At 40.9% G+C, this 15,950-nt stretch overlaps 1 protein-coding gene across 2 annotated transcripts in view; it reads right to left on the bottom strand.

The window, feature by feature from the left end:
* LOC101469448 (PDZ domain-containing protein 4) overlaps positions 1-15,950 on the bottom strand; it is a 28,807-nt gene that overhangs the window by 4,691 nt on the left and 8,166 nt on the right. Inside the window, exons 2-7 of one of the 2 annotated variants that reach the window (XM_004546364.4) lie at positions 2,972-3,025; positions 2,174-2,484; positions 1,934-2,021; positions 1,742-1,840; positions 1,589-1,651; positions 1,176-1,277 (exon numbers count right to left, since the gene is read on the bottom strand). In XM_004546364.4, the coding sequence (XP_004546421.1) occupies positions 1,176-1,277; positions 1,589-1,651; positions 1,742-1,840; positions 1,934-2,021; positions 2,174-2,484; positions 2,972-3,025 (717 nt within the window). The remainder of the gene's footprint in view (positions 1-1,175; positions 1,278-1,588; positions 1,652-1,741; positions 1,841-1,933; positions 2,022-2,173; positions 2,485-2,971; positions 3,026-15,950) is intronic. The other variant, XM_004546365.4, reaches the window with a different exon arrangement.

Below are 15,950 nucleotides of genomic sequence, written 5' to 3'. Positions count from 1 at the left end.
AAAAAATCTGAGAGGACTAGGTGCCAAAAAGAAAATAAAAGTGATTTGATGATATGTAAGTATCAGCATTAGTGGATGAGAGTGATCCAGTCTTTAGAAATTAATGAGAATTTAAATTCATAAAGAGGTGTTGTCTTTTCTAATCTGTTTAATTTGCAGACTTGATTGGCACCCCCTCAAAAGCTAATTAGTTATATTTCAAATACTTGGTCTCAAATTAGTAAACAATTCACTCCTCCTCCTCTTTGCCTAATTGGTTTGATTTGAATGTGAACTGCATGCAGACCGTGAGGCGAGCTATTGATTAGGTTCGTCTTCATTCTCATTCTTTGGCAAACCCCTTCAGTTCTCCTTCTTTCTCCCACAGGGCAACAGATCTCTTTAATCTCTGCTTGTGCATTTCCCTCTGATGATTCTCCCTCTCTCACTTGAATCCTAATGTGGGACAATGCCTTAGCAATATAAATCTTGTCAGCCTTTCACAGCCAGTGCTTGTGCTCTAAGACAAGGACGCATTTAAACAGAGGACAGGCTGTTTGTGTGTGTGTTTGGCTTAAACCATTTTAATGAGTGCCTTTTAAATCTGCACTAAAACTCAGACCGCATACAAATTTTTTGCTTTCTCACATATTTTGCCTGCCTCCATATGAAGCGCGTTCTTGTGAAGCTTTGCAATGAAAAATCCATTTGAGCGGGTCGACACGTGTTGTGGTTTTACAAGTAATTTGGCAGAGGTATGTTATTCAGGGCCGTCTGATGTGTGTTACAGTGCCCCCATATCTGCTGGAAGAGTGACCTTGAGTGAAACAAAGTGGTGCCACATTAGCACTGCGAGTACAAGCACTATTTGTCTTTGTCTCTCCCTTCATGTTATCTGTGTTCTCATCGTGTTTTTGCACCCCTTTGCTTTTCTGCCTCCTGAAACACTAAAGCACAACGCCAAGTTATTCCTTTTGTTTTCTATCTCTTCTTTTATTTGTTCTTGTGTCTAAATTACCTTTCATTTTTGTAACTAAATGTTAATGTAATGTCTGTAGTATCACCTATATCCAAGCAAACAAATTTGCTGCTGCTCAAAAAGGGAGATAAAGGGAGAACAGTGCATTTTTCCGCTGGGTATTTTGACTGAATTTTGTAGCATTTTCCCCTAAAAACTGCATCTCCAATTTCCTCACCTCTATCTCGGGTCGTGCGAGAAGCAGGGATACATTAGTGCTGTCCTCTCTGGTGAGAATAGCTACCGCCTCCTCTCTGTTCTGGATGTCCACTCCATTTATCTGACAGTGAAAGGAGAGAATAATGTCAGATAATGTAAGAGCCTTAATACCAATGTTAGATTGAATTAAAGTGCACAGTTCAGGAAAATGGGTTTCTTTATTAAGCTACTGAAAAAACCTCTCTGTAGATTAATAGCATAGGAAATAATATTCAAGAAGAATTCATCTTAAATGTGGCGCTATTAGCAAATTCTTTTGAAATGAGGCACACAGGATGTGGTCCAGGGGGTTATCTAAGACTTCAGATTTAGGCATTAATATTACATAAAGTAATGGCATAGAAAAGGAACCTTAGCTTAGAAAACCTCTACCTGTAGTATTCGATCCCCTTTGCGGATACGACCATCCATTGCAGCTATACTGTTGGGGTTCACCTAAAACGATAACGGCTGGAATTATGAACAAATGGGAACTACTTTTTTGAACTACTGATAAAGTTTTAACATTCATGATACTGTCTTCACCTCGCCTACATAGATCCCAAGGTCCTCCTCCTCATCAGTTCTGTAACACACTGTCAGACCCAGTTTATCCTGCTGTCGAGACTTGTACAACTCCACCTCCTGATGTAGTTAGAAGAAAGTTAACGAATGTCAGACAGGAAGTGGGGATCAGCTTTCTGTACTAGAGTTTTGAGGTAGCTAATAGGCTCTCACCTCATATTCCAGCTCATCCTGCCTGTCCACTTCATGCTGGTTGATGTCGAAGTAGTCTGTGGGGTCATAGTATACAGGCTCTATAAAGCTGAGGATGAGAAAATTCATGAAATATTTGAGTAATTGGGGCAGCTACCGACTTCAAATGTGTGAACAGAATGGCATGGGATAGCACAGCAGGTGAGTTCTGGTCTGATGGTTGGACATGCTGCAGAATCCAATTAAACTGCTCCCACTCACAGTTCATTGAGTAGATATGGTTCCAGGAGTGGAGGCAGAGGAGGGGATGGTGGCGGGTCGGGTGGGGGTGGAGCTCCACAGGGATGCTGGCTGCTCTTGCCCAGAGTCAACATATGCTGGAAGCTGATGTCTGTTTGGGTGCAGCTGTCCACACAGTCGGCCATGCCCATGGTCACTGGCACTTGGCCTCCAGGAGCTCCTGCTAAGCCCGCCCGTCTGCGGGCCCCCCTCCTCAGTATGCTGGATAGCACAGGGTCCCGTATGTCCAGGGTGGGATCCCCCGACAGACGTGTCAACTCCTTCCCATTCACCTGAAAAAAAAAAAACAACAACAAACATCACAATTCAATAGTGGAAGAGCAAAATGAGAGGAGGAAGAGGAATAAAATAAAAATAATTCCAGGAAGAAGAAATAAGCTGTAGATTTTCCACAGCTGCAAAAAATAAACAGCAAGCAGAAATGACCAGAGACGGAATTTTAGTAAAAACCAAACCATAAAGATGCTGATATGAATGACAAGAAGTGGAGGAGAGGAAGATAGCAACTCATATCAGCAGTTAGATTAAATGGGCAAGGTTAGTTCACAGACGGAAATGAAGGAGGGGAAACTACAGCTACAGATACCTAAAATAAAGCAAAACTGACACTAAGTTAGTGAACAGAAAACTCAAAACATACACTTGAGTGTCACAAAGCTAGTAGACTTCATACAGGGACATAGAAGCGTAAAAACAAGTTATATAAAAGGCTTCGACACATCACACCAAGCAACAGAGCAAAAAGCCGAATACTGAGACCTTCAATCGACCATCAGCGTCAAAAGAGCACAGCATGTTGCTTATGTGACCCTTCTGTGGAGAGAAAGAAAGCCATCAGGAAAATGGTGAAGTTAGAAAGTAATTACAACTGTGAATAGATGGAAAATGGAAAGGGGTCACTGAGAACTTTTTTTTTCTTATAATGGAGCGGACCAAAGGTAATGGCAGAGAAAAATCGCATATTAAGCTTCAACATTGACAAATATCAAATGGAGTTTCCTCAGTACGTTAGTCATTCTGGTCTGCAAAACACTTTTATCTTTCGCCTGTGCAAAATAAAGGTGATTCCTCTCTGCATAAATCTTTCAATCTGGAAAACATAGTTTCATTTTCCTTCTTTTTACAGAAGAGTGGGAAATGAAACTGAAAACCTTCGTAACATAATTTTTTGCCAGCAAATTACACTTTCAGAATTTTGATCGGGAAAACATTTATATCTATGTTTCATAGGTATTTCAGATATTTTATTAAGCATACTTTTATGTTCTTAAACAGACCCAAATATACGCCACAGTATACTGCTCCTGCTTGTGTATGTTTTGATTCACTTGTGCTGTTTTAATATCCTTTGGCTTTTGAAACTTCTCCTTTCTGTCCATGTACTGTTCGAACAGCAAAGCGGAGAGAGGGCATTAAAAATGTAAGATTATTGAAAATACAACTGGAGAAAAAATGAAACAGTACAAGGATTTTGCCTTCAAGGTGACTTAAAGCAAAACAATCCTTATCATACTGTAACCCCTATAGACATGGTTACTAGTATTTTCTTGTTTTTACCTGGTAATATTATTTCCGACACCCCTTGAACACACTTTGATTTTCTGTAGTTCAGTGAATGCAACAAAAGCACGTTGCTGCATTAAGCTAGGCAAAACGGAGCAAGACACCGAGAGCAAATAACAAGCTACACAGTGAGTCTTTTGGTATAAAATAAGTGTTATAAAGTATTTTCAACAGTCTCTAACTTAAAGTTATGTACTTTTCAGAGGCCTTTATGTGTTTTACTCTCGACCAAAACCAGGCAGAGCGTGTATTTGTTTCTTGGGAATTCCGGTGAGTTACTAGAGATGATAAGTTAGCAGGAAAACTTATGCTAATTTTACATGTGGTAAACACTGCAACAGTGCGAATTCCGTATTGTCTAAAAAAAAAGCTAAAACCAGTCGGAGTACTTGAATCGTGTGTGAAATGGAATGTCGTATTTTATTTTATTGTCTATTTGATTGGGCATCTTCACAAATGTGCAAAACTAATGCAGGATGCACTTCTCTTTTAGCCATAAATGTTGTCCAGTGCCTTTTCTGCACTTTGTCATTTCAGTTATAGGTTAATACATGTAAATAAGTTATTTAAAACTAGTTACGTTACAAACATTTCATGATGTGATTACATATGCCTTAAAAAGGGGTATATAAATACAATTGATTGTAATGCTGTAAAGCAATACAAATGGAATTCATAGAGACAGAACAATGTTAAAACGACAGTGTACTTGATTTTGAAAACTTTATGAGATCTCATTTTATTTAGAAAAACTGTTAAGAACTATTCTGTTTATTGCTCTGTACTGTATGTGCAGACTGGTTTTTTGTGATCCTGGATCTGAAGTGGTTCTGGATATGGATGGCGAGCCAGACCCTGTGAAAACTCTTGGCGAATCCAAAAGCAGTGTGGCCAGCTGTTCTGGATGCAGGAGTAGAGCTACAGTCTGAATTACTTCGAATCGCAGGATTTCAGATAAGCAAGAACAAAAACTGCTTACTTGATACGGATTGTTTCTCTGGGAAACTATTGAACTCCCAATATCCTGCTCATCAGGAGTCAGGTCTAAAGAGACTACTTATTTTATTTTATTTTGTTGTTATTTTCAAAAGAGCGCTCTTCTCTGTTGATCTTCTGTTAATTTTCTATGCTGTTTACATTGGATTATTGCACCACTGTAACATTGTAATAAATCTGCCGGCTGTTCAACACTCAATTCTCTCAAATTTATTTTACTCCTCTCGAATCTAGTCTATAAGTTTAATCCTACTATACTAAGCAGGTGTTACATAAAAGTGGCGAGCCAGCCAGGAGGAGTTTGGCTATTTAATGCCTTTAATCCAATCATTGGCACACAGTTGGCAGTTTTATGACAATTTTTGCACATTTTTCCACTGAAGTAACATGGATGTCATTGAACGTGAACGTATCAAGGTACCAAATGCTGTACTAATCAGTGGGTTTTCTGGTACAGAGACTGATGAAGAAGTTGTTAAGTTTTTGCAACACTATGGTTCTATTGCACGAACAGTGAAAATTGCTAGTTCTGACCCTGACTTTAAAGATACAGTTATAGTTGAGTTTGAGTATGGCACAGCCATTGAGTCGATTCAGGGTGAACTACCCTGTCACAGAACAACATCTGACCCAAATGTAGTTCACAGCATCCAACTCTTATCCCCAATTTACAGTGCTAAGCTAACGGCTAGTACTACAGAGTCTTACCTTTCTAATTTAAAGGGTATTGCTAAGGTGAGTGGGGTAGATTATGAGAAAATGCTACTTAGTGAACTTAACAAACTTCAGGCCTCTGCTGGGGAAAGGGAGGGTACAGCCCCCTCTAAGGTCATTTCAGTAGATGACCCAGTCCCTTTAATACCTGGTTCTGTTTTGAGACGACCAAGCAGTGAAACTATCCCACCCACTCTGACCACTGACACCATCAATCCTTCCCTTACTGACAGACCAGCTCCTATTTTGAACCCTGAACACTTGACCACACCTGAAGTCCAGAGGGTCATTGTGGAGCACATTGTCAAAAGTACTGACATGTCCCAATCCTATCCAAGCTCTGCGAAATTCAGGTCCTTTTCTGGAAAAACTCCATGCCCTAATACGGAGGTTGACTATGACACTTGGCGAAGTCATGTTGAGTTTTATCTTGCAGATTCTTCTGTTCCTGAAAGACAAGTAGTACGGAAGATCATTGACAGCCTCTTACCGCCAGCTGCAAACATTGTTAAACAATTGGGTCCCTTGTCCAGCCTCAAAGACTTTTTGAGCTTGCTTGATTCTGCATATGGAACTGTAGATGACGTTGATGAGCTGTTCGCAAAATTCTTGAGTACAAACCAAAATGCTGGCGAAAAACCTTCAGCCTATGTGCACAGGCTGCAGACTACCCTTGACAAAGTTGTAAAAGGGGGAGGAGTCCCAGTTAGTGATTTTGATCAGCAGCTTTTGAAGCAGTTCTGTAGGGGATGCTGGGATGATAACCTAATCGCTAGCCTCCATCTAGAGCAAAAGAAATCCAGTCCACCCTCCTTTTCTGAGCTGCTTTTACTCTTGCGAACAGAGGAAGATAAGCAGGCAGCCAAGTCAACTCGCATGAAGCAGCACTTGGGAATTTCAAAAGTAAAGGTGCAGTCCAATCCTTTAAATGTTTACCCAACCACTGAGTTTCAAGCTGCTGCTGCTACTGGCAGCTCCGCTCAAGCATCTGCCAAGAAACTGCAAAAACAAATTGCTCAACTGCAAGAACAGTTAAGTTCCTTAAAAGCTTCAATGGAAACCATGGTTGCAAAGAAACCTCAGGCAAAGTTCCCAAAAGCTGTAAAGAAACAGCAGCTAAAGGAGGCACAAACACAGAACTCTCCGTTGAAAAATGAAGGCTTTGGCAAAAACAAAAAGCCTCGCCCATGGTTCTGCTTTAACTGTGGCGAGGATGGCCATATAGCTCCCTCTTGTGACAATGAGCCGAATCCCAGTACTGTTGAAGCCAAGCGGAAAGAGCTAAGGGTAAAACAAAAAGCTTGGGAAGACCAATGTGACTCTGATTTAAACTAGTTCCTGTTTCAGTTGAGGGACAAACTGGAACTAGAAGCGACAAAAGTCCCACTCAAAACCGCCCAACAAAAAAGTGTTGTGTACGAACAAGTATGCGTCATTCCAGCTTTCCAAAGGGCTTAATTGGCAAGAAGTGCACAGCTAATGTCAACATAGCTGGAGTGAGTTGCAATTCTTTGTTAGACTCTGGGTCGCAAGTAACGACTATTTCACACTCATTTTACCAGAGACATTTGTCTGATCTTCCCATCCAGCCAATCAGTGACTTAGATGTTGAGGGTGCAAATGGACAAGTTGTACCTTATCTAGGGTATGTAGAAGTTCCAATTGGCTTTCCAAAGGAGTTTGTTGAGTCTGAGCCCCAAATTTCTACATTAGCTCTCATTGTCCCTGATTTACGTTCCAGCACAGACTTACCAGTTTTAATTGGTACAAATGCCCTTGATGTTTTATATGAGGAACACTGTAGGGATACTCCTATTTCATCAGCTGTCTATGGCTATAGTCAGATTTTAAAAATCCTTGAACATAGACATGAAACAAAAAGCACAGGAAAGCTTGGACTAATGACACTGAAGGGCAACACACCTTACGTAATACCAGCTCATGAAAGGGTTTGCCTAGAGAGTTACGCCCACCTAAATTCACCAACCACTGACAGATGGGCAGTTGTAGAGCAGCCAACTTCCTCAGCCCTTCCGGGAGGAATCTTTGTCGATTGCTGCCTTATCACAGTGCCACGTCAAAGTCCTTACAAGCATCCTATTTGGATCAGAAACGAAACCGATCATGACATCATCCTTCCTGGCAACTGCGTTCTTGCTGAACTACACATTGCAGACCAAGTCCTTGAAACTCAAACCACGTCGAGTGCAAACTCTGCAGGCTGTTGCAGCCTGTCTGCAGACTCATGTTCATTACCCAGTGACCAGTTGACCTTTGATTTTGGCGATTCACCTCTGCCCAAGGAATGGGAAAGTCGGGTCACGCAGAGTCTTAGTGCCTACCGTGACGTTTTTGCATGCCACGATCTCGACTTTGGCCATGCCACTAAAGTTAAGCATAAGATCAAGCTTAAAGACGAAACGCCTATAAAACAGAGATCGCGGCCCATTCATCCAAATGACTACGAAGCAGTCAGGAAACACCTTAAAATGCTTCTCGATGCTGGGGTAATAAGACAGTCAGAATCTCCCTTCTCATTCCCCATCGTTGTAGTCAAGAAAAAGAATGGTGAGGTACGCCTCTGTGTGGATTACCGCAAGCTTAATGTGCAAACGGTAAAAGATGCTTACGCGTTGCCAAACCTCGAAGAGACCTTCTCCGCCCTATCTGGTTCAAACTGGTTTTCTGTCATGGACTTGAAGTCAGGCTATTACCAGATAGAGATGGAGGAGGAGGATAAAGCCAAAACAGCCTTCGTATGCCCACTGGGGTTTTATGAGTTCAATCGAATGCCCCAAGGCATCACAAATGCTCCCAGCACCTTTCAGAGGTTAATGGAGAGGTGTATGGGAGACATTAATCTCAAGGAGGTACTCGTCTTCCTAGACGATTTGATTGTTTTCTCAGACTCCCTCGAGCAACATGAACAGAGGCTAAAGCATGTTTTAGACCGTCTTCGTGAATATGGCTTAAAGTTGTCCCCGAAAAAATGTCGCTTTTTCCAGACATCAGTTAAATATTTGGGCCATATTGTCTCCAAAAATGGTGTGCAGACTGATCCTGAAAAGGTTGCTGCTATCAAGACCTGGCCAGTGCCACAAAACTTGAAACAGCTGAAGTCATTTTTAGGGTTCACAGGCTATTATCGTCGATTTGTTAAGGACTATTCAAAGATAGTCCGGCCCTTAAACGACCTCACATGTGGCTATCCACCTCTCAGAAAAGGCCAGAAACAAACAGGCACTTCTAAATATCTCAATCCTCGAGAACCCTTTGCAGACAGATGGACACCTGTTTGTCAGTCAGCCTTTGAATGCATTAAGGAGAAGTTAACATCATCCCCTGTATTGGGGTTTGCAGATCCAAAGCTCCAATATGCTCTGCACACTGACGCTAGTACCACGGGCCTGGGTGCCGCTCTTTATCAGGAGCAGGATGGTAAAATGCGCGTCATTGCCTATGCTAGTAGGGGATTGACACCAAGCGAGACCAGATATCCAGCTCATAAGCTAGAATTTCTAGCTCTGAAATGGTCCATTGTCGAAAAATTCCATGATTACCTTTACGGTAACGAGTTCATCGTTGTAACGGATAACAACCCGCTTACATATATTCTGACCACGGCAAAACTTGACGCAGCGAGTTATCGCTGGTTAGCAGCGTTGTCTACCTTCAACTTCCAAATCAAATACAGAGCTGGGAAGGCTAACCAGGATGCCGACGGCCTATCACGGAGGCCTCATCAAACTCTGGCTGCAGATAGTGTGACATTGGAAGAGGAAAACAGGATTCAACAACTCACCTCACGCCTTCTCGGATCCCTTCCAAGCTCTAACAGTGTATGCCCTGACACTGTAGCAGCTATATGTAATAAGCATCTTCTCAATGAGAACAGTGAGAACTCACCTTGTGTCATTCTGGTTGAGTCCTTGGCTATGAGTGCTGATGCCATTCCTGATGCATACAGTGATGCTGAAACATCTGGTCAAGTAGCTGCTCCCTTGTTTTCTGAGCATGAGCTTAAAGAACACCAAAGATCTGACCCAAGCATAAACCACGTCATTCAGTTACTAGAATCTGGTGCTGATGTTCCATGCGAAAACAGGTCTGAAACATTTGACATAAAACTGATGCTCAGAGAATGGAAACGTTTTGAAATGAGAAATGGCCTTCTGTATAGGAAACGACAGTGTGACTCAGTTACAACTTACCAGCTTGTACTCCCTGTCTCTCTTAGGTCTACTGTTCTCAAGCTGCTCCATGATGATATGGGTCATATGGGGTGGGAGAGGACTCATGATCTAGTGAGGGCAAGATTTTATTGGCCTAAGATGGGTGCTGATATTGAGACTAAAATAAAGAACTGTGGTCGTTGTGTTAGAAGGAAGTCCTTGCCTGAAAAAGCAGCACCACTGGTTAACATCAAAACCACACGCCCAATGGAATTGGTGTGTATGGACTTTCTTTCTATTGAACCCGACAGTAAGAGTACCAAAGACGTGTTGGTCATCACAGATCATTTCACGAAATATGCAGTGGCCTTGCCCACCCGAGACCAAAAGGCAACCACTGTGGCCAAAAACCTTTGGGAAAACTTTTTAGTTCACTATGGGTTCCCCGAACGCCTCCATAGTGACCAGGGGAGGGATTTTGAGTCACATGTGATTAGGGAATTGTGCTCAACCACAGGCATTAAAAAAGTAAGGACCAGTCCTTATCACCCGAGAGGTAACCCCGTTGAGCGATTCAATCGCACCCTGCTTGGTATGCTGGGCACTCTGAAGGATGAGCAAAAGATTCATTGGCGTGATTTTGTCAAGCCTCTTACCCACGCCTACAACTGTTCAAAGAGTGAGGTTACCGGGTTTAGCCCTTACGAGCTAATGTTTGGTCGAAAACCCAAGCTACCAGTCGACCTTGCCTTTGGGTTGCCAGTTACAGGGGACTCACCAACATCCCATTCCCAGTATGTGCGCAATCTGAAAGCTAGGCTTGAGGAAAGTTACCAGATTGCACTCGAAAACTCCAAGAGAGTTGCTGAGCGAAACAAGAACAGGTTTGATAAAAAAGTCAGAGAGTCCACACTTCAAGCTGGGGACAGAGTCTTAGTCAAGAACGTTCGTTTGCGCAGTAAACACAAACTTGGCAATAAATGGGAACACATGGTGTACCGTGTTGTTAAGAAACTGGAAAATGTTCCTGTGTATGTGGTCCAACCGGAGAAGGGTGGTGGTCCGAGCAGGACTCTTCATCGAGACCTTTTACTTGCATGTGGTGATCTCTCAGACATTGAGGATGAGGTTGAGACAAAGCCCAAACCTCCACGTCGACCTAAGACTCGGCAGAGCCCTTCTGAACCTAAAGATACAGAAATGTCAGAGTCTGAGGAGGAGTATGAATGCATTTCAGGTCATCCCTCAATCCAAACCGAGACGTTTATCAGGATTTGTGACCAAACTCAAAACCATTCCAATGTGCAAAATGAGACAACAAGCTCCGAAATTCAAAATGATCCATGTACGCTCGAAAGTGACAACTCTTTGCTTCAACCAATAGAGACAATCTCGGACAAGAATGACCATGGACAGGGAAATCAAACTGAACCTGAACTGCTGAATGAGGAATCTCACTCTAACATCATGGGAGAGAATCATAATGTCCAAGTTCCAGGAGAACCAGATGTTGAGATAGAAAACACAGAGCATAGTGAAAATATCACCGACCAACATGCTGAACAAACACCTGAAATAACTCCTGAAACACCTCAAGTGAGAAAATCTGAGAGATTAAAGCGACCCCCAGGACGGTTTCATTACCCCCAGTTGGGTCAACCCCTTATATCCTTTGCACAACGATTTCTGGATAACTTTAACCAAGCTCTTGAGTCGTTTAGTAGCTATGAAAACACTCAAATCTATGATGTTTAGATACATTTTAAGTACATGAAGGGACTCATGTTTATTCAAAGGGGGAGGGTGTAACCCCTATAGACATGGTTACTAGTATTTTCTTGTTTTTACCTGGTAATATTATTTCCGACACCCCTTGAACACACTTTGATTTTCTGTAGTTCAGTGAATGCAACAAAAGCACGTTGCTGCATTAAGCTAGGCAAAACGGAGCAAGACACCGAGAGCAAATAACAAGCTACACAGTGAGTCTTTTGGTATAAAATAAGTGTTATAAAGTATTTTCAACAGTCTCTAACTTAAAGTTATGTACTTTTCAGAGGCCTTTATGTGTTTTACTCTCGACCAAAACCAGGCAGAGCGTGTATTTGTTTCTTGGGAATTCCGGTGAGTTACTAGAGATGATAAGTTAGCAGGAAAACTTATGCTAATTTTACATGTGGTAAACACTGCAACAGTGCGAATTCCGTATTGTCTAAAAAAAAAGCTAAAACCAGTCGGAGTACTTGAATCGTGTGTGAAATGGAATGTCGTATTTTATTTTATTGTCTATTTGATTGGGCATCTTCACAAATGTGCAAAACTAATGCAGGATGCACTTCTCTTTTAGCCATAAATGTTGTCCAGTGCCTTTTCTGCACTTTGTCATTTCAGTTATAGGTTAATACATGTAAATAAGTTATTTAAAACTAGTTACGTTACAAACATTTCATGATGTGATTACATATGCCTTAAAAAGGGGTATATAAATACAATTGATTGTAATGCTGTAAAGCAATACAAATGGAATTCATAGAGACAGAACAATGTTAAAACGACAGTGTACTTGATTTTGAAAACTTTATGAGATCTCATTTTATTTAGAAAAACTGTTAAGAACTATTCTGTTTATTGCTCTGTACTGTATGTGCAGACTGGTTTTTTGTGATCCTGGATCTGAAGTGGTTCTGGATATGGATGGCGAGCCAGACCCTGTGAAAACTCTTGGCGAATCCAAAAGCAGTGTGGCCAGCTGTTCTGGATGCAGGAGTAGAGCTACAGTCTGAATTACTTCGAATCGCAGGATTTCAGATAAGCAAGAACAAAAACTGCTTACTTGATACGGATTGTTTCTCTGGGAAACTATTGAACTCCCAATATCCTGCTCATCAGGAGTCAGGTCTAAAGAGACTACTTATTTTATTTTATTTTGTTGTTATTTTCAAAAGAGCGCTCTTCTCTGTTGATCTTCTGTTAATTTTCTATGCTGTTTACATTGGATTATTGCACCACTGTAACATTGTAATAAATCTGCCGGCTGTTCAACACTCAATTCTCTCAAATTTATTTTACTCCTCTCGAATCTAGTCTATAAGTTTAATCCTACTATACTAAGCAGGTGTTACAATACCAAGCAGTGCTTTGCACAAACCTAAGGGAGAAAGATTCATTCAGTATTCAGGCTAAACTGGCTTGACTACCACCACAGAATGAAATGTTATGTATTTTATACATTCAGCTTTCCCACAACATGTGATTTCAGTACTCTTTTATTATAACAATAGCCCTAATTTCTTCAATATTTTAGTTGACGAACAACTAATTATAGGTAACATTATACTCAGTGGTTTATTTCTAATTTGCAATTATAGTACTGTGCAAAATTCTTGAGTCACTCCTCATTTCTTTGTTTGGTAGGAAAATTGAAATAGCTGCAGGATTTATTGGAAGATGCTTGTATTAAAATACAGTATATGAGGAAAAACATAATTTGCACAATTCTAATGAGACTGAAAGCCACCATTTAGTCTGACCACTTTTATTCTTCAACACAGACTTAACTCTCTTAAGCAATATTTCATGTATATCTGAGTAAATGTAAGTAGTCTTCAGCAATAGTTCTCCATGCTTCTTCAAAGAGATTCGTTGGATGGAATGCCGTAGTCGTACTCCTTCAGTAATTTTGAGATCCAAGGATAGTGTCCCATTGTGTTTTTCTATCTAAGTGTGCTTTTATTGGTTGGCATTGTGTTTGGGATCATTATCATGATGAAATGATCAATTTAACAAAAATAAACTACAAGAAACTCTGGATCTTTACAAGATAAATATAAATAAAGGTGGCATGGCTCTAGACGTTTGCATGGTATTGCATGCTAGCATGGAAGCTAACAATAGCTTTAAGCTAACTAGCTATTGAAAATTATGTATAAAATATATATTGTATATAAAAGATGGATATAGCTTCAGACTATACTACCGTGAAGTGCATTTCTGCAAGTACTTTAGCTTTACTGTATACTTCTAATATCTAGTAATCTTTTGAAAATGATTAAAAAAACAACAAGGGAGTGTGTCATGTTACCAATTAGCAGAATGCTAGCAATTTATAATGAAAAACCATTTTCCCTGTGAGAAAAACTAAAAGACATAAGTGTATTTCAGTTCTGGCATATTATTACTAGTGCATTTGTGAAAACTAAAAACTACAGGCCCTTTGGTCCAGAAGCAGGACTGAATAATTGTTTTAGGTGTTTAGCTTCATTTTCAGTTTGTGGTCATGATTGCTATTTTTAAGTCTGAATACAGTGATTTTGGTTTTATATATTATGGCCTCAATTAGAGTCAAATGGGAGACTAAACCTGGGTTTCTGATGAACCTATACTAATTAAGCTAAACAGCAAGCCTCCGCTGGCACTAATAGATTGCTGGTTTATCAGTCAGATCACCCCCTTGCTCATTATGTCGCATTTCAAGACACTCCAAGATGACAAACACAGGATGCTGTAACAGTGGATTTGTTCATCTTTTTTATGCAGTCCGTTAAGGATAAGGATCAAAATATTATCATTGCTTCAACAACTGGGGCCTCATAGAGCCAATGCGTCACACGTTTGTAAATTTCAATCTAAAATACCATTAATTTAAAGACATTTACATCACATGTAGATGAATTTAATTTTCTTGGTGTCATTCCGTATGAGAGACAGCAAAATGAAGATGTGTGCATACCAATGTTACTGAGCCAGACAGCCTTGGTATAATTTCATTCTTGTTGTACACAGTCACTGACCTTGGCTGTCTGCGACTCGCCACATCTTTACCACTCTGCTTCATGTGCCCACTCCCTCTTTCAAATCTTGTCCCCTTCCAGTAATTGCATGTCAAATCAATGTTCCCCTGTGCAGCCAAGCACAAAAACTTTCTTGCCGCACTGGGCTCCTGTTCCCCACACTTTTTTTCTTCCCCACATTGGTTCTCCCACATACTCCTACAGCAACTGCATCTCCATCCCTTGGGGTCTACCTTTCGTGTTTTTCCATAGCATCAAATTCCTTTCTGTTCTCTGCATCTAAAGCCATGTCCTCTCCTGCTTCTTCTCTCTCCAGTTTTCTCCAGGCTCTGCATTTATTTTGCCATGCTGCCTCAGCAGTTCTGTCTGCTCTGTCCCTTCCCTCGAGATAGCAATTCGCACTCCTCTATTTCCATCTATTTCTGCTGGTACACCTTCCTCTCACTAATGTTCCTCCATAAATCTTGCTGCCTTTCTTAATGAGGCTCTTCACTACAAATAAGACACTTCCTCCCTGCATGACCGACTAGTGATGAAGGAATTAACAATCTACAATTTGTGTGTTTTGTATTATGTTTGTTGCAACACTCAACTCATTATCTATTTTTCACTGTAGGACATTTCTATTGTTCCTGTGCTGTATGCCCTTCACGATCAGAGAGAGGCTATTAGAAGTCAGCTCCATGGTCATGAGTGACAGGTATGAATACTGATAGAAGGGGTAAAAGGGGGCTTTCTCATTTATTATCAATGAGAGGTGCTGAGATTGCTTTTAAGATGACTTCATGCGGGGTAAACGTTGTTGTGTGTTAGGCAGCTTTTCAGATCCGACTTGATGGACAATCCATTACACTCTTTCCAAATGCTGTACTCTATTTTCTCTGGGTTACTGGGTCATTATGTACATTTGCGGTTTAGAAGCTAAACTATGCATTCACAAAAAAATAAAATGTAAAAAACAAAAGCTGCTGTTGCTCACCCATCCCCAGGCTCCTTGTGTAGTTTATTTACATTTAAAATTATATTAAAATTCAGAAAAAACAGTCTCCGAGATTCACAGCAGGGGGCTGGCGGTGGTGGTATCTACGGTGGCTGTGAAGTGGAGGGTGGGGGTGTTGTGGATAGAGATGAAAGAGAGGCTGAGTTCAAAGTGTAGACGGAGAAAGCAAAGCATACGAGACATAAGGAGCGGAAAGGAGGTGAAGAGAGGTGTAATGATGATGGAGAGATGTAGAAAACAAGCTTTCAAGAATTGGCCGGGTAAATGTAAACAGAGAGAGAGCCTGACACTGCGATCGAGACTTGCATGTAAACACACACACACAATGGAGCTTACGGGGAATTACTAAGTGGTTGATGCATAATTAGTTTTTATCCGAGAGCCCTTTAAAGAGCAAATTAATCCCATGTGCGGTACAACAGGCTGAGATGAAAAAGAAGGGGGAAGGCAATGACTCACTACACAATAATGCACATTATCTCACACATAGTCTTCATTGTAGG

This window comes from Maylandia zebra, linkage group LG20 (genome assembly GCF_041146795.1).
Source record: "Maylandia zebra isolate NMK-2024a linkage group LG20, Mzebra_GT3a, whole genome shotgun sequence".
NCBI lineage: Eukaryota > Metazoa > Chordata > Actinopteri > Cichliformes > Cichlidae > Maylandia > Maylandia zebra.
This window is presented reverse-complemented; position numbering and strand designations above follow the sequence as displayed.